The following is a 25,476-nucleotide window of genomic DNA, read 5'->3' on the forward strand; positions in this document are numbered from 1 at the left end:
GAAAAGGCGACCACTTGAGAAGAGCACGTAGGTCGGATCCTGGGATAATGGGCCACAGGCGCAGGTCGATGAAGTGACGTCAGCCTTGGGAAGAAAAGAGACGCTGGCTCTGAGAACAGGGCAAGAGGTGGCTACTGAAGCTATGCATCGCGAGACGGTGTGGGCAACAGGGAGTCGTGTCCGTGACTTTCTTCTCAGCCACGTAGGCTCTGCTGAGAAAGAGGAATAAGTGGAGCTCAGGGCGATGATGCAATGACGCGATGATGAACAGTTGGAGCGCGGAGGATGGATATTAGAACCCGAAAGAGTTCCACTTAGCAACCAGAAAGAGTTAGACTGGACACGGACACTCAGGCTGGGCACCGGACACCCTCTTTCGGGTTCTAATATCGAACCCAAGGAGTGTCCGGCGCCCAGCCTGAGTCAGCCCCGCTCCTCAAAAAGTGGGAAATGATAAGTACACCACCAGGTGGCAGTGTCTGTGGAAGCTCATGTATCCCATCGGCCCTGGCGCCAGGGCGGAAGAAGGCACGCGAGTGACTCTCTGGCTTCACCGCCTCTACTCCCCTTTCCCGACTGACGTTGGACAACAAAGATGGCGGCAGGAACCAGCAATTACTGGGAAGGTAAGGGCGAGGCCTTCGAGCGGGTCACACTCAGGGGCTGGTGAGGACGGGTCTTGGGCAAGGTAGCAGAGGAAAGAGCCTGGGCTCCGGAGCGGCCGAGCTGAGGAGCAGGGCTCTCTAGTGGGAGCCACGGGGCCTGGGGGCGGAGGAGATGGACCGGTTTGGGGTAAGAGGCTGACCTGTGAGGCAGCGGGACGTGGGGCAGGGGTTGGACTGCGAGGGCTGAGCAGAGGTAGAAAGGATGACGGCCCGAGTTGCCGGAGGGGAACTAGGTTGAGAGGGCAACGGAAAAGGGGCTTGAGGGTTGGGCGAGAATATCCCGAGCCCGGGAGACCGGAGGAGTCAGCGCCTTAGACAATTGAGTAGGAAACGGGAAAGGAGGAACTTGTCATTCCGGTCCATCCAGGGAAAGTTGTAGGAGCGGAAGGTCTCCTACTCCGTCCCCTTGGCTGCTTCAGGCTGGGACTTCCAGGGTTGGGTGTCGAGTCGCGTTTGATGGTAGAGGAAATAACTTTATCCTCTGCTGCGGAGATCCATTTTGTTAAACAGAGAAAGTTGAGAGAACTAATGTGATTTGTAATTATTGCATTTGCTATACCTCTTCCACCAAGTACGTTTACTTAATTCCTAAAAATATGGTCAGGTAGAGTGGGCTCATGTAGAACTCATCTCCAGGACCATCATGGTAACGGAGAGAAGGCTCGCCTTTTTCTTTCAAGTGTGCCTGTTTGCTTTGCTGCAACGTAGAAACGGCTCTCCGAGTCCTTTCTTCCTTTTTAACCTGTTGCTACCCACTGAAGCCTCTGGAAGCCACCACAAATAACAGTCACTGTCAGCCACTGGGTCTCAAATACTTAATTCTAAGTTCATCCATACTTGCCTGTCATACTCTCAAAATACTTTTATTGATGTTTTCTATGGGAGAAGACAGTTACTAGCTACAGAGAAGTGGGTTTATTGTTTAAAACATATTAAAAGTATTTCAAATGTGTGTCCTAGCTAGGAGATATTTTTAAATTATGTAGAAGTGGCTATTGGTATCTTTAATACCAGTGATTAGGCTGTAGTTTTTGGAAGCACTATGCTGTAATAATTTTAGCAGCTTATTATTGACAACCTGCTCTGTGCCAGATGCTTTAAACTCACAGTTTCTAATGCATAGAAAATCCCTGCCCTGGCTGGTGTAGCTCAGTGGATTGAGCGCGGGACTACGAAGCGAAGGGTTGATGTTCCATTTCCAGTCAGGGCACATGCCTGGGTTGCAGGCCAGTTCCCAGCAGGGGACACATGAAAGGCAACCATACATTGACATTTCTCTCCCTCTCCCCTTCCCTTCCCCTCTAAAGATAAATAAATAAAATCTTAAAAAGAAGAAGTGCTCTTTAAAAGAAAAAGAAATCCCTGGGTTTAAAAAACAAAAAGCCGAGCGAGGTTCGTAGGTTAAGTAGATTGTCAATAAATCTGAGCTGAGCTCTCAGAATCTCAGAACTTCAGGTCTGAGATTTGGTTTCTGGGAAAATATGCTGTACTCTTTTATGCTTCCTACCTCTGGGTGCAGATAAGTATATTGAAATAATATTTTGTGTTCATTGTTACTAAAAGGTGAGATCCTTAAGTGATTCTTATGTTTCAGCCCTCTCCTTTTGACCTCCACTTTACCATGAGCGAGTTTACTTACATCCAGATGGGAGTCTTTGGGCTGTGACTTCTCCAATCAACCACGCTTAGATGCGAACTGCTATACCAGTTTCTCTGCTAGCTTGTTTGCTTCTGTTCTTTTATTACTTATGCTGTTATTTTTGTCATAATTAAATTTGACCTTGTTAGTAGCAATTGTCTGTTAATTTCGGCCTCCAAATTTGAGTCAGCTTATTGAAAGACAATTTTTTAAAATCTTTGTCAATGATTTTTTTCTCTTTATGCTCAATTACTAAGTCATTCTACTATTAAGAATTTCATAAGCCTAATAAAGTTTTGGAACATAAAGAGATAGGAAAATCCCTGTCGCAAACAGTGATGGCTTCTTTTTAATAAAGTTACATAGTAAATCCATAGAATCCTGGTTATAAACCATAGTTTCTTTGTTATTTGTATTTTCTGTTGTTTTCCCCTAAATTACAAAATATATTTATTGCTATGAAAATAATTTCAGGGATATTAGAACATCATTTGTTGTCTAGCTGTGTTTGGGATGAAGCTAGAAATTTGCCTCTCTCCATCCCTGCCCCACCTAATGTTTAAAGTAAGTGGCAGTTTGCTTTGTTGGGTGCATCTCTGGGTTCTTCCTTTTAAATTTTTTCTTTATTGAATCTAGATCAGTATATGATCATTTTCAGTTTGTTTCTTCAGAATAGTTTTGTGAGTTTTATGTTTACTGATAGACTTGTTGTGACTGATGATTTGCTTTTATAATTTTGTTAAAGACCTCAGGAAACAGGCTCGACAGCTGGAAAATGAACTCGACCTGAAACTAGTTTCCTTCAGTAAACTGTGTACGAGTTACAGTCACAGCAGTGCCCGAGATGGAAGGCGCGACAGGTATAGGTACTACCAGATTCTGTCTCTTATGCCTTAAACTATATAATGTTTTTAAAAGCATTAGTGTATATTAGTTATATATTTTAGCGTATATTAAAAAATACACTAAAATATATATAACTCTGTAATTTGTTCTACTGGTAAATTTGGTATTTTATTTTTTAATGGTTTTTTTGTTTTATTTTGTTTTTTAGTGATTTATAAAAATTCTTAATTCTCGAGTACTCTCGGGTTTATTTGGGATCCTTAGGCAAAGATTGTGACATCGAGGAGGGAAATGCTGAGGGTTAAGAATGAGAGTGTGTCCAAGCCAGTCAGTTTAAGGAAATGGGTTTGATTTTCCCACATTGTATTTCTTATGTCTTCTGGTTGCTAAGTGGATGTGAGGAACTACCCAAATGCCAAGTATATGTACTGCTCTTCTGGTGTTTTAGAATGAATCTGATGTGGCATGTGTGCTCGATACTAATCATCCAAGCTATTTTTAATTTTGGTTCTTTTATGAGGAACTAGTATACTACTATATTGAACATACAGGAAATGTTCTTTTTTTTTTAATTGAGGTAAATTGCTTAATCACATTATATAAGCTTCAGGTGAACAGCATTATAATTCAGTATCTGTGCACAGTAGTGTGTTTACTACGAAAAGTGTAGTTTCCGTCCATCTGACCCCCTCTACCCATGCTTGTCCTCCTTCTACTCTCCTTCCCCTCTCGTAACCACCCATCTGGTGTCTGTACCTTTGAGTTTGTTTTTGTTTGTTGTTTGGGGCTTTTTTGGTTTTTATTCTACATATAAGTGAAATCATACGGTTTTTGTACTTGTCCATCTGATTTATTTCGCTTAGCCTGTTGTCACAAACAGCAGTAGTCCTATCTTTTTCATGGCTGAGTAGTAATCCATTGCATATATGTACCGCATCTTTATAAACTCATTCATTGAGGAACACTTTGATTATTTCCATATCTTGGCTATTGTAAATAATGCTGCAGTGAACCTAGGGGTGCGTCTGTCTTTTCAAATTAGTGCTTTTATATTCTTCAGATTGATACCCAGAAGACTAACTGCTGCATCATATGGTAGTTGTATTGGAAAATGTATTCTGATCTTTGAATCATAGGCTCACTTCAGGCCATTCACTTGTTTAAAAAAATACCGGGCCCTGGCTGGTGTGGATCAGTGGATTGAGTGCTGGCCTAGGAACCGAAAGGTCACCAATTTGATTCCCAGTCATGGCACATGCCTAGGTTGCAGGCCAGGTCCCCAGTTGGGGGCGCATGAAAGGCAACCTATCGATGTATCTCTCGCACATCAATGTTTCTCTCCCTCTCTTTCTTTCTCCCTCCCCCCCCCCATCAAATAAACAAACCAACAAATGCTACTGATGTCACATAGCTTTAATTGCACTGCATTGCTTTGGGATCACCTTTACTTAGCAAGTATTGTAAAAGAGAACGAGGACTGTTCTTTTCTAAGTTAACTTATTTTATCCCTGGAAAGCATATTTCCTGAATTTAAGTCCCTCACTTGCCTATGCCAGTGATTATACAATTTTAAAACTCCAAATAAAATAGTTAAGATACAATTCTGTGATGCATTTTCTGTGTTCTCTATGCTTCCTGAATTTAATGCTTTTGTGACTCCTTTAAAGGAAAAACTATGTTGAAAACATTCCTTAAGAAATTTTGCAAAAAACTGGGACTACGTGGAATTACTTCAGCCTAATTGTCCCCTTCAGTAAGAAACCTAAGGCTGTGAAGTTCAAGGCCCAATTTGCATTCTGAGTATTTTGTTTGTTGCCTAGGTTGAAAGCATGTCACAGTGAATACACTCAGTGATAACCAGAATTTTTCTTTTTGGCGTAATTTTTTATTTCCTGTATTTTGAGAACTTAATGGCCTGTGAATCATCACATACCTATAAAATGAATTAAATTTAACTGAATTTTAGTATTATGGAGATTGGCTTTTTGACCATTTCCCTGGACTTACAAACTCTCCTGAGAATGGTGAATGTAGAGATTGCCTCCTCATTCATTCATCAATATTCAATGATCATCGACCAGGTGCCAAGCAGTATTTTAGGAGCTAGGTGTATAGATGAATAAGACATAGACAGTTTCCCTCCTCATGGAGCTTACATTCATTAGTCAATTTTTCTTTTCTCATATGTCTTATAGTAGATTTGTATTAGTAGTATATAGAGAATTTTCCCCAGGCACACTCAAGATTAACTTCAGAACCTTGGGTTGGCTCCGACACATACAAAAGAACTAGATATTTTTATATATTTTAAGGCAAATAAATTGAAATGACTCAAGAAATAAAAATTTGGACCTAGTTAAACATCTTAAAATAAAAATCCTTCTTATTAGCTACTTTGTAGCTGTTTCACTAATTGTTACTGTTGCTGTAGAAGGTGTTGGAGGAGGAAAATAGTGGTGGCTAAGGTACTTGTTTGATGTTGAACCGATGCCTGAATCTGTGTTCCTTTGCCGAGCATACACGTAGTCACTGTCGCAGGGCAGGACAGAGTCTTCAGTGAGATTGCAGAGCATAATTATTGCCGGGGTTTTATTATCTATGTTCATTATAACTAAGATTTGTATTAAACTGCACATAATGCATACCACTTGGGGGACCTCATGAATGGTAGAGATTTTTCAGAAGAGGCCAAAGAAACTTTCACATAGTGGTTTTAGAATTTGAATCTGCCAAACATAAATTTCACTTGTAAAAAGATTTTTTTTTTACTGACCATTCAAATTCTAAAAGACAGTTGAACACATTTTTGCAAAACAAAACTGAAACAATTGCATAATATAAGTGGAAATGTACAGAGTTGCTACTAAAACTTGTTGGACATAGCTATCTATATTAGACTTAAAACCAGTTCCTGATTATTTAATAACTAGTTATCCAATCTATAGATCATTTAAATCTCTATTATTTCTTTTTGGTAAGAGTCAAGGAAAGAAGAGAGAACTTAATATAAGGTCTAGGTAACCATAATTGCTTTGGGGTAAAAATTAAAACCTTATTTCTAATAAATCCCCTGGCATAATTTATAATATATTTTATGGCTCCTCTTGTGTGCTATACTACATAGTTCTACACTTGTATCTCAGATGATTTTTTCCTTTAGATTCAGCATTTAATTGAGCACTGCCATAGCTTAATTTACTTTCATCTGGGAAACAGTAAACAAGCTTTTGGAATTTCTTTACATTATTATGATTGACTGTATTAAAGCTTGGGAAAATCTTACATTCAATTATATTTTATACAGTGAATTTAATATCTAGGGCATGTGTGATCTTTATAGGAAAACTTCTATAAAAATTATAGTTTCTTAAGAAACAGAGAGAATGTCTCAGGGATTCCACTTGACCTCTCTAAAAGTAATTACCTCCTTATTTTAAGTATGTTTTAAAGGATTAGGTTTAAGTAATGGATTCTCTTTATTTGAACTTCTCTTTAGTTCTGACACAACCCCCCTTTTAAATGGATCAAGCCAAGACAGGATGTTTGAAACAATGGCGATTGAGATTGAACAGCTTTTGGCAAGGGTAAGCTCTTCTATAAAATGGCTGTTTTGCTAATAACTGTGTACTTGTTAGATGTGATACTAGATTATATTAATGCAGACATGTTTATAGAAGCCATCTTTCATTCAAGATGTGTGCTTCCCACGCCCCTTGAGTTTTGATGACAGCCATTACCAGGTCCTATGAGAGTTATTTTAGCTTTTATGTATTATTTGGTGGAAGTACTGAGTTCTTGCCTCCTATTTTCTGGTTTTGGGTTTGTTTTTTACTGTTAGCCAAAGGACAAACAGGCAAGTAATTTACTTTTATCTCTTAAAGTGCCTTCTAAAATATTTTTGTGTATTTTTCTTTCTTCTTTTTTTCTTTTTTTTAGCTTACAGGAATAAATGATAAAATGGCAGAGTATACCAACAGTGCAGGTGTCCCCTCCTTGAATGCAGCTCTGATGCACACACTACAGCGACATAGAGACATACTGCAGGTAACACACTGGGTTTGAGCTTTTTCCGTTGTTACGGGGTTTCTTAAATCCCCAGAAAGAATGTGTGCCCGTGTACTTAAGGTAACAAACGGGAAGACCCTCTGAGAGGGAAAATGCCATGCTATAGAAGTTTGACTTGTTTCACTTTTTTTGATATTATAAAATTCTGAGAATGTTTAATAACTAATATCTCTTGCTTTTTGCCTGCTAAAATTGAATAATATTCATCATTAGGTAAATATTCTGTGGGAAACCTAGCTAACTAACTGTAACTGTGAAAATAGCCAATGGTCGTGCATAGATAGTAATATGGTAGTTCAGAGTATACTTCCATTAGGCTTCAAAAATAACATGGAAGAGGAGTAATTTACTAGATTTAGTATATTGTTTGTGAAAATACTAAAAGTGTAACAACAAAATGAACTAAACTCTTAAAGATTTATATATGGGCCCTGGCTGGTGTGGTGCAGTGGATTTAGTACTGGACTGCAAAGCACACGGTTGCTTGTTCAATTCCAAGTTAGGGCACAAGCCTGCGTTGTAGGCCAGGTCCCCAGTAGGGGGTGCACAAGAGGCAACCACACACTGAGGTTTCTCTTCCTCTCTTTCTCCCTTCCTCTCTCTAAAAATAAATTTTAAAAATCTTAAAAAAAAAAAACTATAGCCCTAGCTGGTGTGGCTCAGTGGATTGAGCACTGGCCTGCAAACCAAAGGGTCATCAGTTCGACCTGGGTTGCTGGCCAGGTCCCTGGTGGGGGACGCACAAGAGGCACCCACACATTGATGTTTCTCTTCCTCTTTCTCCCTCCCTTTTCCTCTCTCTAAAATAAATAAATAAAGCCCTTTTTAAAAACTTATACATGGGGTGTTAATATATAGTATACAAATAGGAAGGCAAATCTTTTTAATAGTGAAGAATTCAGCAACCATTTCTAATTTTAAAAACTCATGTTAAAAATAGGAATAGAAGGCCCTGGCTAGGGTGGCTCAGTTGCTTGGTCATTGTTCTACAAAGTGAAAGGTCACCAGTTCAATTCCTGGTCAGGGCAAATGCCTGGGTTTCAGGTTTGGGCCCTAGTCAGGTGTGTATGAGAGGCAACTCACTGATGTTTCTCTCACACATCAATGTTTCTCTCCCCTTCTACCCCCTCCCTTCCCCTCTCTCTAATAAATTAATAAATAGGAACAGAATGCCTAATGCAAATAAGCATATATCAGATTAGAAGCTAGCATCATGCTTACTGATAGCACCCTAAAACCATTCTCATTAAGGAAAAAAAAGGAATACCCAATATCACCATGATGTTTAACATTGCCTTGGAAGTTTCTTTGTGGTACAATTAGATAGTAAAAAAGAAACAAGATAATGGAAGAGACAAAATTTGTGCTATGTGGCAATGATAACTATATCATTAATACAACCAAGAAAACTAACTAAAAAATATACTAGAAACCAATTCAGTGAGATGGTAGCTCATTAAATTAATGTATAAAAGCAAGTGGTTTTTCTCATACAAATAATAACCTTTTAGAAAATACAATGAAAGAAACTATAAAATCCTTACTTATAAATTTAATAATAATGCGTAGGATTTGTGTGCATAACACTCTCCTGAGGGATGCAGAAGGTTTACTCTGCTTTTAGATGGGAAGATTTCTCTCTAAAATACCTGTAAGTTGAATGCCTTCCCAATGGAAATAACAGGTTTTTTAATTTATTTATTTCAATTTTTAAATGGAAAAATGGCATCAGAGTTTATTTGGAATCATAGACATACAAGAATAACCAAGAAAAAACATGAAGCCCTGGATGGTGTAGCTCAGTGGATTGAGTGCAGGCCTGCGGACTAAGGGATCGAACCGTGGTCCCTTAGTTCAGGGTTCCCAGTCAGGGCACGTGCCTGGGTTGCAGGCCAGTTCCCAGCAGGGAATGCACAGGAGGCAACCATACACTGATATTTCCCTCCCTCTCTCCTTCCTTTCCCCTCTAAAGATAAATGAATAAAATCTTAAAAAAAAGAAAAAACATGAAAAATTAAGATAAGTAGTAAAGTATGCTTAGTTCTACAAGATGTTAAAACCTGTGAAGAAGGTAGAATAATTAAGAGTTTGGCTCTAGAGAAAAAGAGATCAGTGGAACAGAATAGAGTTCATTTATAGACTGAAATATGCATGGAAATTTAGTTTAACTCTAAAGGTAGTATTTTTAGATCAGTGGGAAAGAGAGGGATTGTAAAATAAATAGAACCTGTAACCACTGATTCATTTTTGGGTGGAGGGGAACCAAATCTCTCAAATTCTGTTCTCATTTCTTCCATCCAGAATAAATTCAAAATGGGTCAAAGATTTATGTGTAGAAAAAGAAACCATGGAAGTTCAGAATAAAGCATTTTGGGTAGTAAAGGACTTTCTAAGCAAGACCTAATACTAGAAACTATAACAAATAACTAATTTGCTTACTATACGGAAAGATAAGAAGATAACCTAGTATGAAAATGGGCAAAGGATATGAACTTGTGTACAGAAAATGAGTAGGCAAAACCATAAAAAGATGTTCAGCTGCATTCCCAAATAAAAATAGACAAATCAAAATGAGACATGATTTCTTACCTATTAAATTAGCAAATATTGAAACAATTGTAACCAATTATTGGCAAGAGTGTAGGAAAATGGACATTTCATCTGTTTTGCTGGGAACACAAATCAGTGCAGTCTGATTTAAATGTAAGATTCTTTGATCTAATTTCTTCTGCTAGGTGTTTACTCTTTAAATACAGTTTAATAAGAGTTTAGTAACATATGCAAGAATGTTTATTGTGACATTTTTTAACAGCAAATAAAGCAACTAAAATATTCAGTAGGTAATTTATCAAATTATGATAGAGTCATAAGGTAGACTTTTATATAGCTATTAAAAACAATCTAGATATTTATTTGCCAATATGGAAAGATTACTTGATATTTTATGAACTACAAAAAATGTACAGCAGAATAGAGCATGTTTTCTTTAGAATAAATAAGCTTGTATATGCAAAAACATATTTCCTAAAAGAAGATTAAAATGATGATTATGTTATAAACTTGGAGCAGGATGTTTTTGCTTTATTCCTTTTGGTCCTCTTTTAGTATTTTCACTATGTTCATGTATTACTTTTGTTTTTTAAAGGGTCAGTAGGGACTTTTGGGGGGGTGGATTATGAGTCTCATCTTTTTATACTTCTCCAATTTCTAAAAAATAATGAATGCTCCTTAATGTTTTTTTTTGTTTTTTTAAATTTTTTTACTTAATTATTGTTCAAGTATAGTTTTCTGTCTTTTACTCCCATCCCATCCCAGCCTACCCCCCCAGTGCTCCCCACCTCCCTCCCATTTCCACCCCCCTTAGTTGTTGTTCATGTATCCTTTATACTTGTTCCTGTAAATCTTCGCCTTTTTCCCCTGAAATTCCCTCCCCTCTCCCCTCTGGTCACTGTCCCCCTGTTCTCTATTTAATAGTTTCAAAATATAGTAGTAGGAAAAGGAAAGGAAAATATTTAAAGCTTATTTTGTTCTTTACAATTCTCTTGGTTCTGTTCTTCCTTTGATTGGTTTAATAATTAAATTTCTGTGGGAGATCTAAAAGGCTGAATTTTGAAAATAAGCCTGTGGGGTGCACAGATGATTAGAAAGAGCTCCTTAAGTTTTATCATAGGCTGTTTGAAGTCATTTTATCTTAATTATTTTTTACTTTACAGCTCTGTCCCGTTAAGGCAAGGTACTAGAAGGTATGAGGACAGTGATTCGGGGGCACTGTCACCCTGCCACTGAATCGCTTTCATTTCAAGGAAGTCGGTCACTTCAGAAAGTGATGATGTTATTTTTACCTCTTGGCAGTTTGATTTCTTACATCAAAGTTTTCTTAACAGAAGTTGATAATCTGATGATAAGATGATGACAATACGTAACTGGCTCCATAAGATGGAACTGTATAATTAGCTTACATTGAGACTGGATACTGATTTATTGCAGGATTATACACATGAATTCCATAAAACCAAAGCAAACTTTACAGCAATACGGGAAAGGGAGAATCTCATGGGATCAGTGCGAAAGGATATTGAGTAAGTTACCTTTTATGTTATTTTGTAAAATGTTTATTCAGATATACATTTAGACTATATCCGTGATTAACAGCAAAATTGAGTAGCAATAGAAATTGAGAATCATAGTTTAGGTTTCAAGGTTTCTAATTCCATTTCACTGTTCTTTAAACATTGCTGATACAACGTGGCCCTAGTCTACTTTGCTGGTCTTAACTGCAGCTTCCTCTGATTTGACCATTGGCCCCTGTCAACCTGACTCTCCTGTGTTAATTCAAAGTCCAACTGAGATGATACCTTCAGGAGTTGTTCTCTGAGCTCCTGCCACCCACCATAAGAACTGTAGCATTACCAGTAACTGAAGCTCTCTGTGTTGTTCTTCCTGATTACTACCTACTCCTCTACCCTGCCTCTTGCCCCTACTATTATATATTCAGGTAACTATTAAAGTAGCTTTTACTTTTCTGGAATCTGAAATATCTGTTTCCTCCAAATTTTATACAAACTTATAGCCTTATGTAAAATTATTTATGGACTCCCGATATTTTTATGCTGGCCTCAGTCCATAATTTTAAAGATTTATTCTTTTCTTACATTCCTTTACTTCACCTTCAATAATATATTCTAACATTTCATACACATTTTTGACATTTTTTCACAACTGAACACAGCTGACAAGGCTGAACCCATTGGGCATCTTATTAAAGCTGAAGACTTCCCACTTTTGGACCATCTGTTGATGCCTGTCATTGTCTCACTTGTGATAAGTTTATAACACTCATAAGTAAGTAAAATACTTACATTTCACAAACTCTGATACACCTTACCGTGTCATGAACTAATGTAAATCTTGTGTGCTCTGAGAAACATTTCCCTTGAGACCCTGTATTTTTTCGTAACAGTAAGACAGTTTTGTAGCAGATATAACTGAATGTTTGTGGCATTCAAAACTTTTGTTCAAAACTCTCACCCAGGATTATCCAGCCATCACAGTTATGTTTCAACCTCTAGAAATTATGTTGGAAAAATAATTTCTTCTGTTCGTCTCTGTTTTAATGTCTTTTTTTTAGTTATGTGTACTTTGTGTAATATGTGAGAGTAAAAAAGCTAAGCTTTTTTGCCATAATTAGGAACTTTGTAATACTTTTAGTTCTCGGAAACATATAAAGCTTTTGTTTAATTTCTGTAATTTCTTTTTGTTTAAATTCTGTTTACATATACCTCTTAAGGAATGCATTGAGGACCAGTGTAGGGGACAGCCTTTAATATACAGGCATTTAGCTTTCCCATAGTTTGCGGAAATGACTAGAAGACAGCCCACTGGGACAACTTGCTTTCTGAAGGATGGTCATAAAAGAAACATGTTCACGTAGTCATTAAACTATTTCTCCATTGCCGACCAGGAGTAAGACACTGTCATCGTGAAGATAGAAATGAGAAGACCAACGTGGCCCTCTCGGAGTTTATAATCTAGGTGTTAAGAGTGTAGTAAGGCACATTCTCAAATTAATACAATGGAAAGCAGACTACAATTAATTAGATGAGATAGAGTAATAAGTGACATTTTAAAGTTTTTTTCAATTACCACTTTTTTAGTTTCATAAAATCTTTTGGTATTTATAGAAATTACTCTGTTTTATAAAACTAGATATAAAGAGACTTGTCTAAGGTTGTTAACTGGCTAGTAAGTGATGGAATATAGATTTGAATCCAAACCATCAGTCGTCCAAGCCCAGAGTGCTCCTAGTTATAGCATTCTGCTTTTCCTGGGGTTCTCCTTCCCACCGTGCTTTGCACATTAGCACTGCCCCTCAGCCAGTCTTTGAGTTTTAGCAGCATGACCCTCTTTTGTCTTCCTCTTTTGTAACTGCAGTATATGTGCAGTTATTTTTTATTTTGTTCTTGATACTTTGTTGTAAGTAAAGAACAGAAACATGGAAGTTTTGATAGTAATGGTACAAGGCATTTCCTTGTAAATATTAATGTGCTTAAGACCAAGACAGAAATTCTGAGGTGTACCCAAACTGGCAGGTCTGTAGCTCCATTTTAGTGCTTCTGAGGCCGCAGCTGATGGACCTCACGCACCGTCCTGAAGGGGCCATTCCGCTTCGACAGCCTTTCCATCCTGTGTGCTGTACAGTAATCCACCCAAAGTTTTACACTCCTCTGGGAGAAAATAAAGATACAGGAGATAATAGACAGAAAGGAAAAGTAAGATTTTTGTTTGTTTAAGAATATTGGGTTATTTTGGTGAAAAAAATAATAAACTTTTAGGCCTCAATTAGAGGCAGTCATATTTATTTATAGTAGATGTCACTTTTAAAAGGAGATGAAAAGGAATATGCATTTTAATTGCTCATTTAAAACTATGGAGAGGCTCAGTTTATCTACTTGGATATTACTAAAGTCAATTAATCTTTTTTTTAGCAGTGTCTGCCAAAAAAGTTCTTAAATTTTCTCCATTTTCTTCTAGATCATATAAAAGTGGGTCTGGAGTAAACAACAGAAGAACTGAACTATTTTTGAAAGAACATGAGCACCTTCGAAAGTAGGTCTTACTGAATGCATGTACACTGTGTAGTTTCCTACACTTACTCATTTACTTGTATGAGAAATTTTATGGTGTTTATTATAGTAAGCGCTTTATCGGTGCTAATTTATTTAATTCTTTAAATTTATCCTGCTCAGTAGAAATGGAATTGCAGCTGTTCCAACCATAATTAGGAAAGATATGCTCTCAATATAAAAAATCTACATTCACATCACTTGTTACCTGAAATGTCTTTTATTGCCTGTATTTTTTCTTTAGCAAGTCTACTGCTCTAATACTTTTGTTTACTTCCATAGGTTATGAATAATAATAGTAGTAATAATACTGATGGCTTATGTTTCAATTGCCAGATACCACTTACATATGTCAAGAAGCATTGGCTGATGTAGCTCAGTGGAGTGAGTGCTGGCCTGTGAACCAAAGGGTTCGCTGGGTCAATTCCTAGTTGGGGCACATGCCTGGGTTGCAGGCCAGGTCCCCAGTAGAGGATGTACAAGAAGCAACCACACATTGATGTTTCTCTCCCTCTCTTTCTTCCTCCCTTCCCCTCTCTAAAAATAAATAAAATCTTTAAAAAAGAAGAAGCCTTATAAAGAATAATTACCCATCCATCAAATCCAAAGAAAATATCTTATTTTCAAAGAATTCGAAAGAAAATGTCTAAAAACTTGGAAAAACTATATATATCACATTTATTTATTTACTTACTTACTTATTTACTTATAAGTGCAAGTCACCATATTCTGTCCCTGCTTCATGTTTTTCTCTGATATGTACTAATTTCTTTAATTATTTTCTCTGTATTTTGTCATGGAAGTTAAGGGTCAGAAAATTACGTACCTCTGTGAGCTCGGGCCCTGAACATTTGAGCTGCTGGTATCCATGATAGTTCAGTGTTAAGAGTTATGTTGAGATTTGGTGCTGAATGTTATAAATTAATCAAGTTCTTATGAGCTTAATGTACTGTTCAGTTGTTTTTTTTTTGAAGGTTACCACTTTAAGTATAAACTGTTGAAATCAGAACATGGAAAGATCTAGACCTTTTTAGAAGTCTGAGTGGTTCTAGTGGAACCCAGTGAAACAGGGGTTCGTGGTCTTCCTCCATCTGCTGAGTGTTACGGACTGACACAAGGGGGCAGTCTTCCCTAGTGTTTATTTTATAGTTCTTCACGGTGTTGGTCGTTCATTTCATATTTGATAAAGAAAATTTTCGCATTACATTTAAAAGTATATTAATATATTGTTTGGCTACAGACTGATTTAAGTGCTAAGATCCTCTAGTAGCACAGAATAAGGATTAGATGGTGTCAGTGTTTTTATATTTATTGCCTCAAAAAAATTAAATGTAGTAGTTTAATTACTTTAAGAATGATTTGTTATTGAAAAGATATACCAGAGTAATTATATGAATTAATATCTTCTATTTCTTCAGAACACATTGTTTATTATAAATTTTATATGAAAAATTGTAATTTGGCATTTATTTTAATAATTCAAAGAAAACCCTTTAGGAGTTGAATATTGTCCACTTTATAGGAAAAAAATACAATTCAGGAATCATGTCTTAAATAGTTTATTCACAGTTACAAAGAGATGATGGGAGAATTAAAAATCAGAAAGGTATTTTCTATTCTTGTTTCTCAGTTTTATATATGATACACTTTATTCACATTTCTTTCAACATTCTTGTGAAAGATTTTGTATGTGCTCATTTTATCCATAGAGAAACTGAGGCAGGGTGAAGTTGGATGGAATATGAATTAATGAATTTGAGAAATTGTTAAGACTGAAAACAAGCCTGGCCTGGCCAGATGGCTCAGTTGGTTGGAGTGTCATCCCATTCACCAAAAAATTGCAAGTTGGACCCCGGTCAGGGCGCATACCTAGGTTGTGAATTAAGTCCCTGGTCAGGGCATGCACAGGAAGCAACTGATCAATGTTTCTCTCTCACATCAGTCTCTTTCTCTCTCTCTCAAATCAATGAACATATCCTTGGATGAGGGTTTTTTTTAAATGGTTTCACTTTTTATTTTGTGAATTTAGCTGAATTTTCCTGAGACCTTAGGCTAATAAATCCAAACTCAGATCCTCTGTTTATGTTGCTTCTGCAATACTGCACTGCCTCTGGAAGGTGATTCTGTGGCGTCTACTTCACAGAGTTGCTAAGTTAATGCATGTAAAAGGCTTAGTAAACTCTGAGGCATTTCTGTATAAAGTAGAACATAATAAGAGTAAGAAAAACATAGCCCTGGCTGGTGTGGCTCAGTGGACTGAGCACAGGCTGCAAACCAAAGGGTTGCCTGTTCCACTCCCAGTCAGGGCACGTGCCTGGGCTGCAGGCCTTAGTTGAGGGCGAGCAAGAGGCAGCCACACACATATTTCTCTCCCTCTCCCTCACTTCCCCTGTCTAAAAATAAATAAAATCTTTTTTTAAAAGAATAAGAAAAACAAACGCTAAAGGAGAAAACTTTTTGCTGGATATACACTGTCATTTTACATTTCTTAGAATTTGAAATACTTTTGATGTCAGAATAATCTTCATGAAATTAAATTCTAGTTGTATTAACAGACTATGACCATATTTTAAAAATATGAGACACAATCACCATAATTCAGTGTCCTTTTGAAGGAGTGATTTTTATCACAGAAATCTTTGGTACAGTTGTATGTATAGAGTGGGGCAAAAGTACCAGTAGGTTTCAGGCTGTGAGTAGGTGAAACAGTTTATTTTTGTATTATTATTTACTATTGTATTATTTTCCATATAAGCAACTGTGAACCCACTTTTGCCCCACCCTGTGTATTATTTAATAAATACGCAGTTCATTTAAACAGTGGTCATATTATGACATCTGTGAGTGAGGTAACAGTAAACTCTCAGCATTCAGGATTTGACTTTAGCTTTCTTAACTATCTATGAACCCAACGGTGTAGTTTTGTTGAGATACAAGCTCGAATATTATGCATCGTAAAGCCAGCACTGGGGAAGTCAGTTGGCTGGTGAGTACATCTGACCGATTATCCGGATGGACGACAGCATTTGCCCTTCAGCCTCACTTCTGCCTTCGTATTTGTTGCTCATTGTTATTTACCTGACAGCTGTGATAAAGTGGTTTATACAGGTGCACACGCGTACTTTGTTTCTTTGTGAAACACTCCAAGGAAAAGGCACAGTGTATAAACACTGGAGGTGTATAAAATACCATTTCTTTATACATCATCACCTCTTAGGAGGTGATCCTAAGAAAACAATGCTTTTAAGTAGAAAAATGGAAAGTAAATAGAAAAAACTAGATGTAATAGTAGTAGTAGTTATGAAATATGCAAAGAATTTGAGAACCCTTCCATATATCAGGTCATTTGTGTAATAGAGAATCGCATTTTTAATCTATGAGAACTTGTTGCATTTGATGATTTCACTATATATCTATCATTCCATTCATGAATTACTTTAAAATTACATATTCAAAGCTCCATGTGTCTAAGGTAGTACAATTGTCTGCCATATTGAAATAACAAATTAATATTATTCTGAACATAACTTTATGTTTGTATTCATTTGATAACGTCCAATTTTACAAAGTAGGAATGACATAGTTAGGAGCTTTTATACTATTTTCCTTCACTTGGAGCTGTGGTGAAATCAAACTCACCTTCATTTGGTACATGGCTTTCTTAAACAGTGAAACTTGAGTTGTAGGTGCTCTGCTCTACTGAGGAATTTTCTCTCCCCAGATGTGTTAACCCGTGAGGGATACGTTCCAAGACCCCATGGATAGAACCAAACCCTATATAGACTGTGTTTTTTCCTATACATACCCAATGTAAAGTTTAATTTTTAAATTAGGCACAGTAAGAGATTAACAACAGCAACTACTAATTGAACAGTTACAGAACAATTATAACAATATACTGTAATAAAAGTTGTGTGGTCACTCATTTTAAGGGTCCCTGCTGAAGTCTTTGTACAGGCTCAGTGCTTTCTGGTGCAGCACACCGTCATCATTGGGAACAACTTTTCTGTTCGTTTCCTCCAGCCACGAATTTAATGCCTTTCCCACCTTAACACTTACGCACTGTGGCTGTAACTTTTTCAGTGTGAAGTATAACAGCAAAACCAACATGAATTTTTTTTCCTTCTTCGCAATTTCACAGACAGAAGAGTCATTCTTACCATAGCTCTTAGCAGCATACAATTTTTTCTTTGGTAAGTGGAGAACTTTCACATTTTCACTTAAGGGAAGCACTTTACGTTCCCTCTGGTATATCTGAATTGCAGCATCACTACTCTTGCACTCTGGGGCCATCACTAAGTGATGTAAGGGTGACTTGAACACTAGCCCTGCAGGACTGTGACAGCAAGCTGATAACCAGAATGGCGGCTGAGAGACTAGCGGTGGGCAGCGCACACGGCGTGGCCATGCTGGACAGAGATGACTCACACCTCAGGTCAGACAGAGCAGCACGATGCGAGATTTCATCATGCTATTTAGAGGCATGCAATTTAAAACTTAAGAATTGTTTATTCCTGGAATTTTCCATTAAATATTTTTGAACCATGGTTGACCATGGGCAGCTGAAGCCACAGAAAGTGAAATCATGGATAAGGGGGGACTACTATGTGTACCCCCCTCACCGCTGTGGATTATTTCAGTGTTAACTCTTGACTGCTATTTTATTACTCCAACAAGTATCTCATTTATTTGTTCATTTAAGTATTTAATGAGTGTCTCCTGTGAGCTAGGTATTGTACTAGACTCTGGGGAATCAAAGATGAATCAGACTCAGTGTCTAACCCACGGGAACTCATCTGGTTAGAGAAATAAACAGATAATTAAGCTATCCTGTAAAATACTATATTTTAAAAAGAATTAAATGATCCCTGGCTGGTGTGACTCAGTGGATTGAATGCTGGCCTGTGAACCGAAGGGTCACAGGTTCGATTCCCAGTCAGGGCACATGCCTGGGTTGCGGGCCAGGTCCCCAGTAGGAGGTGCATGGGAGGCAACCACACATTGATGTTTCTCCATCTCTCTTTCTCCCTCCTTTCCCCTCTCTAAAAATAAATAAATAAAATATTTTTTTAAAAGAAATAAGATAATGTATATGGAAAAACTTAAATTTTACAAAATTAAGATATTGTTCTCCAGCTTATATTACAATGTCTGACATATCTTAAGTGCTTGTTATATTCTTGAAAAGAGCTGATGAAGAGCGAAGAGCCATGAAAACAACATTATAAAGAGGAATTAGTTCAGCCTAGATGTATAGATGGGATGGGGAAAGATTCACAAAGGATGTGACTTTTGAGCTGGACTTTGAAATATAAGCAGTTTATGTTGAGAACTGGGAAAGGGTATTGCAGAGCAAGAGAGACACCAGGAGACATTAAAGAGCTTTAATCTGTGTCACCGTACATCTGTAGGCTTGTACAGTTTACAAGATACTCCTGTGTACATTAACTCTTGAGTCTCATGACAACTCCATGAGGCACGTTCATACAGCCATGTGCTCGAGCCTCGGCTGAAACTCAGGTTCTGAGGTTTAAGAAAGAATAACTAGTTACTTTATTCTGTACAGTTTCATGAATGTCATGGTTGATATTACTATTGAATTTCTATGATTATATTGGTTATAGAATTGTGAAAGAAACATACTATAATGAAAAATATTCAATTTTTTATATAAGCAGATTAATATATTGATATACAAGTAATTTTTAGAGCTTTCAGCAAAAATTAGAAAATAATATTTCATAGGTTTTTAATGATTCAGGTAGTTTTTAAGGATTTTTAATCCTTCTTATACCATTTATGTAAAGAACAGCAGATGGCGATGTGATTCCCCACATTGTTCTTAAGCTTTCTGCCTCTGCTATAGTTGAACAAATTTGTTGACATTAAGCACTTATTTGCACCAAAATGTTTGGTTAAAATACTTTGCAGAGGGAAAAAAGGAAACAAAAATTTCTTCCCCACTTCACCTTGATTTCCTGTTGCATGCGTATTGTTTGTAATCGAGACCGTGTGGCATTGTTGAAAGACTCCACACGCAGATCAGCGGGTGGGCAGCCCGGAGGCGGACCCACAGAGTGGGCTGGTCTTTGATAGAGAAGCAAAGACAATAGGAGAAAAGATAGTCTTTTCAACGCATGGTGCTAAATTTCTACTTTCATCTTTGTTTTTCTGTGTTTTCCAAATGTTACTTGTAAAATACAAATCTGTTAGCACTCAAGCAGGTTTTGTACACTACTAGTTTGATTACATTCTGTTAACAGACCTTAGGGTCTCTCTGGGGAACTACGTGAAAGAAAGAGTGGGTCACCACAACGCTGGGTGTAAGTGATCTGATGCGCTGATGATAACTTCATCAGTTGCAGTTTACAAAGGAATCAATTTAAAGCTTGTAGTATGTACTACTTGTTTATTTTCTCATTTACTTGCTCACACATTTACTTGTCATTGGCTTAATCACCTACTCTTAAACTTTAAAAGAAGATTCCAGTTAGGTGCTATCTAAGTGGTTTGCCAAGTTCTGGAAGTGGTAGGTATCACACTAGCTGAAAGTGTGTGTGTATATATATTCCTTTTATATATCTAAGCGCATATATACATATATATGCATATATATATATATACCCATAACAAGTAGGTCATATTATCATTGCCATTTTACAGATGAGAAAACTGAAGCACAGAGTAACTTGCCTAATATCACAGAGCTACCATATTTTTTGGACTATAAGATGCACCTAGGTTCTAGAGGAGGAAAATAGAGAAAAAAATTTTTGAAGCAAAAAATGTGGTAAAATATCTAATAACATAAATAACATAATATTTCACCAATGTAAATGTAAACAGAACTCAACAGTAGCATTAGCAACCATTATTCCTCCCAAAGGGCCAGTGGGGTGCGTCTTAGAGTCCGGGGGAAAAAACCGTAATTGCTAGACCCAGCATTCACAAAGCCACATACAGTCTGGCTTTTAATCCGTCATCTTTCACATTTTTGAAATTTTTAATCATAGGATGTATATAAGATGTTTGTAACATTTTTGAAGCTCCTCTTTGTTCCTTGATTGATACAGTAAATTACATTTCCTGGTCCACTGTTTTATCATGAAACTTCAACCTATTAGTTTATAGAATGAATGTAGAATTTAGTTATTTATTTATTTTTAAGTGTATTTTATTGATTATGCTATTACAGTTTTCCCAACTTATTCGCCTTTATCCCCCCTTCACCCCCAACCCTCCAGCATCCCCCTCCTTAGTTCATGTCCATGGGTTGTACATATGAGTTCTTTGAGTTCTCTCTTTCCTATATCATTTTTAATCTCTCCCTGTCTATTTTATGCTGCTCCCTACCATTTAATCTCTCCCCTACCATTTATGCTGCTTCTTCCCTGTACCTCCCCCCCATTCCTCCCTTTCCCCTCCCCACTGAAAACCCTCCATGTAATATTCATTTCTTTGATTCTGTTCCTGTTCTAGTTGTTTGCTTAGTTTTTGTTTTTGTTGTTTGTCTTGTCTTTTCGGTTCATTTGTTGATAGTTGTGTGTTTGTTGTCATTTTACTGTTCATATTTTTTACCTTTTTCTTAGATAAGTCCCTTTAACATTTCTTTATAATAATGGCTTGACAATGATGAACTCCTTTAACGTAACCTTATCTGGGAAGCACTTTATTTACCCTTCAATTCTAAATGAAAACTTTGCTGGGTAAGGTAATCTTGGATGTAGGTCCTTGCCTTTCATGACTTTAGATACTTCTTTCCAGCCCCTTCTTGCCTACAAGGTCTCTTTTTAGAAATCAGCTGGTGGTCTAATGGGAACTCCTTTGTAGGAAACTCTGTCCTTTCCTGTTGCTGCTTCTAAGAGTCTCTCTTTATATTTAATCTTGGGTAACTTAATGATGATGTGCCTTGGTGTATTCCTTTTGGGGTCCAACTTCTTTGGGACTCTCTGGGCTTCCTGGACTTTCCGGAAGTCTTTTTCCTTCTGCAGATTGGGGAAGTTTTCCTTCATTATTTTTTCAAATACGTTTTCAATTTCTTGCTGTGGTTCTTTTCCTTCTGGCACCGTGTAATTTGGATATTGGAACATTTCAGGTTGTCCCAGAGAATCCTCAGCCTGTCTTCATTTTTTGAATTCTTGTTTCTTCATTCTGTTCCAGTTGGATGTTTATTTCTTCCTTTTGTTCCAAATCATCACTTTGAGTCCTGGTTTCCTTCCTGTCACTGTTGGTTCCCTGAATATTTTGCTTTATTTCATTTTGGGTATCTTTCATTTGTTCTTTCATTTTTTGACTCAGTCGGTTCAATGAGCAATCAGTTCAGTCAGTCCAAGCTCAATCAATTCTGTGAGGATTTTGGTTACTAGGGCTTTAAATTCTCAATCAGATAGGTTGGCTATCTCCTCACCGCTTATCTCTGTTTCTGAAGCTTTGCTCTGTTCTTTCATTTGGGCCATATTTCTTTGTCTTGGTGCACTGGTCTGGTTTTCCTGTTTGTTTCTTTAATTCCTCGGTTATCAGAGCTCCATGCAGTTTGATTTTCTGCCACTTTTGGTTGTTTACTGCTTTTAGATTGGTTGTTATCTTCCTTTTGGTTGTACGAAGAAGCAAAGGGTTTCTACCTACGCCTCCATCTTGGCCAGAACTCTCCTGTTTGTTTGTTTTTGAAGTGATAGCTATATAACATTCAGGGTTACATTATAATTTGACATCTGTATATACAAGAGAGAGCTCACCACCAAAATTCTAGTTTCTATCCATCTCCATTTTTCTGACCCCCATTAGCCATTTCACTCCACCCCCTTCTCCCCTGGTAACTCCAGTCTGTTGTCCATATGTATGAGTGTGTTTTTGTTTTATTTTGTTTAGAAATTCTTTTGAAAAAAAGTACTTGGGAAAATATGCAGGTGTTTATTTGAGTGCCTGCTGTGCACTGTGCACCGTGCCGAGTGGGTCCAGATACCTGGACATTTTCCCCTACTTTTGTTGCAAAAGTACCCCTTTACCAAAGTTAGCTACCTATAAATTCCTCCCTGAAACGGTTTTGTGGGGTGTGATACATAAAGGTACACACTTCACAGATCAAGGGAGCACTCGGTTTCTTTATTCAGATTCTGAAGCATGATACGCTGAGATTTGGTTTAGTTTCCCAAAAAAGGAAGGAACTTTAAGGTGTAAATAATTATTGCTTATGCGCATCAGAACTGTATTTGCCTGTCCTGTCTTAAAAAGTTGGTTGTAACTCTTAAGCTTAGAATAGGTAATAGGGACAACTTTTGAGCTATCTAGATTAAAGAAATTTCACTTATTTATACTGACATTAAAACAGTTCTGATTTTAAGCTTCTCTGTGAAAGAAATAGGTTTAAGCCAACAAATAAAAGTAAGATGAAAATTATATATGTAAATAAATTAAACTTATTTCAGAGTCCAGAATCATCTTCATATGCTTTCAAAAGTCTGGGTATTCTGTTTAATAAATGGCAGAAAATTAATCTACCTGGAAAATATAGAAAAGTTAAGTACAAGTTTTAAATGTGCTTTTAATAATTCCAGAATTTGAATTTTTTTTATTGCAGCTCAGATCGTCTGATAGAAGAGACGATAAGGTAGGAATAGTTTTTTGTTTTACTTTATTGTAGTTATTTTGTTTGCACATAAATGAACAAATCAGGTTAACCGTATATTTAAAGTTAATTCACCCCCCTTAAAGATGGGACTTTAATAACGTCATAATATATTTTTACTATATCTTTTCCTTATAAGAGACATTTGAAGCCCAAAATATTTGTTTCCAGAAATACTAGAATTAGGCTATTTTACCTAGGTTGATTTTTCTGATTAATTTATATTCAGTTTTTTCAGACTCCATCTTTTTATTCTCATTTTTTAATGGAAAACAGTCTTAAACATGTGACTTGGTAAATGTCTTACTTGTACCATTTATGTAGACTTAGTTTGAATAGCTATAGAAAATCTGTGTTGGTAATATTTAGTATTCTCTGTGATAACATTGAAGTAGTTTGTTGCTTCAGGAAGGAACATTTATTTTTTGGTTTGAACTGCTTGATTCTCTAGGTTTAATGGATTTTTAAATACCTATGTTATGACAGTAAGAAAGTAAGTTGGCCAGGTGCGGTCTCTGCACTCTGGAATTCAGTAGCATCTGAAGCGTTGCTTTTCAGGAGGGGCAGATGGGAGTGCATGGCGGCGGCAGCAGCGACACCGGGGTTCTTACCGTAGGCTGGGCGTGGTGCTCAGGTGCCTTACCTGCTTCGTTTATTTAATCTCCTCAGTAACCTATGAGATACACGCTGACCAATTAGGTATCTGTCTCCAAAACAAAAAAGAAATTAAGATTAGTGCTATACCTCTGGCCACAGGACAAATAAGTGATATTGGAGAATCTGGGTCTCCCTGACTCCAGGGAGACCTGAACCACCACTGCCCTGAACCACCACTGCCCTGACTCTTGTACAGAGAACACGCCTTGGAGTGTGATTTGCTTTGAACCCTGGCTGCCCTATTATTAGACCTCTGTTCTTGAGTAAGTTACCTGGGGCCTCCATTTTATTATGTGTTTAAAAACATGGGATTGATGGGAATACCTACCCTAAAAGAGTGTTGTGAAGATTAAAGATAATATGAGTCAAATGGCTGGTGCAGTGCCTGGCCAGTACTAGGTAATCTGTAAATGGTAGCTTATTATTAATGCATTCTTTCTACTTTTTATTTGATACCATTTCAGATTTCAGAAGACTTCAGTAGTACACAGGATTCCCATATACCCTTTACTAGATTCCCCAAATGTTAACATTTTGCTACATTTGCTTTTTCGTGATTTATTTCCCTGAACTACTTGAAAATACGTTGCAGAAATGATGCCCGTTTGCCCCTATTTCAGTGTTCATAGCCTACATATTTATCCCATGTATTGATATGGACTCATGGATTCTCATTTTATTCAGTGGGTTATAATGTTTCTGTTATTTAATAATAACCTTAATCAATTATAATGTTTTATGATACACAGTTTTACATCTGGGAATTTTAAGTTGCACACACTTGGGTTTTCCATCTGAACTTCGGTAGCTTTGACGGAATTGCCTGCTCGTCAACTAGAGGGTCTCCTTGCGACGCTTCCTTTCCCTTTCATCAGCCCATGGAGTCAGATCCCCTTTTGCCACAGATTTTTAGTTTCCTTGTAGCCCTTTTCCTTTTTTTCTTCCTTTTATTTCCTCTTCTTTCTGCCTGATCTTCTAGGGCCAGGCTGCCTTAATTAAGCTTTTAAATTCAACATGGGCCTATTTAAAGGTTGGTGTCTGAGTAAACAAATTTGGAGTGCCACACAGGATAGGAGCATTTGAGAACCACTGAGTCACTGCCACTGTTATTTTGCTAATTAAAAAACGGAAAATGTGGCATTAGAAGGTCTTTTATTTCAGTAGTGCCCTCTGTGTCAAGATATGATAGGTATCACTTTAAATTTCACTGAATATAAACCTAGTTACGGTTACTTATGGATGATAATATTACTTATGGATGATTTTTAAGTGTCAATTATTTTTACATATTCTATATGTGTAAAAATTTACTTTTTTCTTTTGGAGATACATTTTAAAAGTACACAACTTATTGTA

General features: G+C 37.0%; 1 protein-coding gene across 2 annotated transcripts in view; it reads left to right on the forward strand.

Moving 5' to 3' along the window:
• The first annotated feature begins 521 nt into the window (after positions 1-521).
• Positions 522-25,476, forward strand: part of GOSR1 (golgi SNAP receptor complex member 1) — a 34,776-nt gene continuing 9,821 nt past the window's right edge. The window contains exons 1-7 of one of the 2 annotated variants that reach the window (XM_037069765.1): positions 522-626; positions 3,050-3,170; positions 6,647-6,734; positions 7,087-7,194; positions 11,203-11,294; positions 13,747-13,821; positions 23,416-23,445. In XM_037069765.1, the coding sequence (XP_036925660.1) occupies positions 596-626; positions 3,050-3,170; positions 6,647-6,734; positions 7,087-7,194; positions 11,203-11,294; positions 13,747-13,821; positions 23,416-23,445 (545 nt within the window). In that variant the 5' untranslated portion in view covers positions 522-595. The remainder of the gene's footprint in view (positions 627-3,049; positions 3,171-6,646; positions 6,735-7,086; positions 7,195-11,202; positions 11,295-13,746; positions 13,822-23,415; positions 23,446-25,476) is intronic. The other variant, XM_037069766.1, reaches the window with a different exon arrangement.

This window comes from Sturnira hondurensis, unplaced genomic scaffold, assembly GCF_014824575.4.
Source record: "Sturnira hondurensis isolate 20B ecotype Veracruz unplaced genomic scaffold, ASM1482457v3 Scaffold0018728, whole genome shotgun sequence".
In the NCBI taxonomy this organism is placed as follows: Eukaryota; Metazoa; Chordata; class Mammalia; order Chiroptera; family Phyllostomidae; genus Sturnira; species Sturnira hondurensis.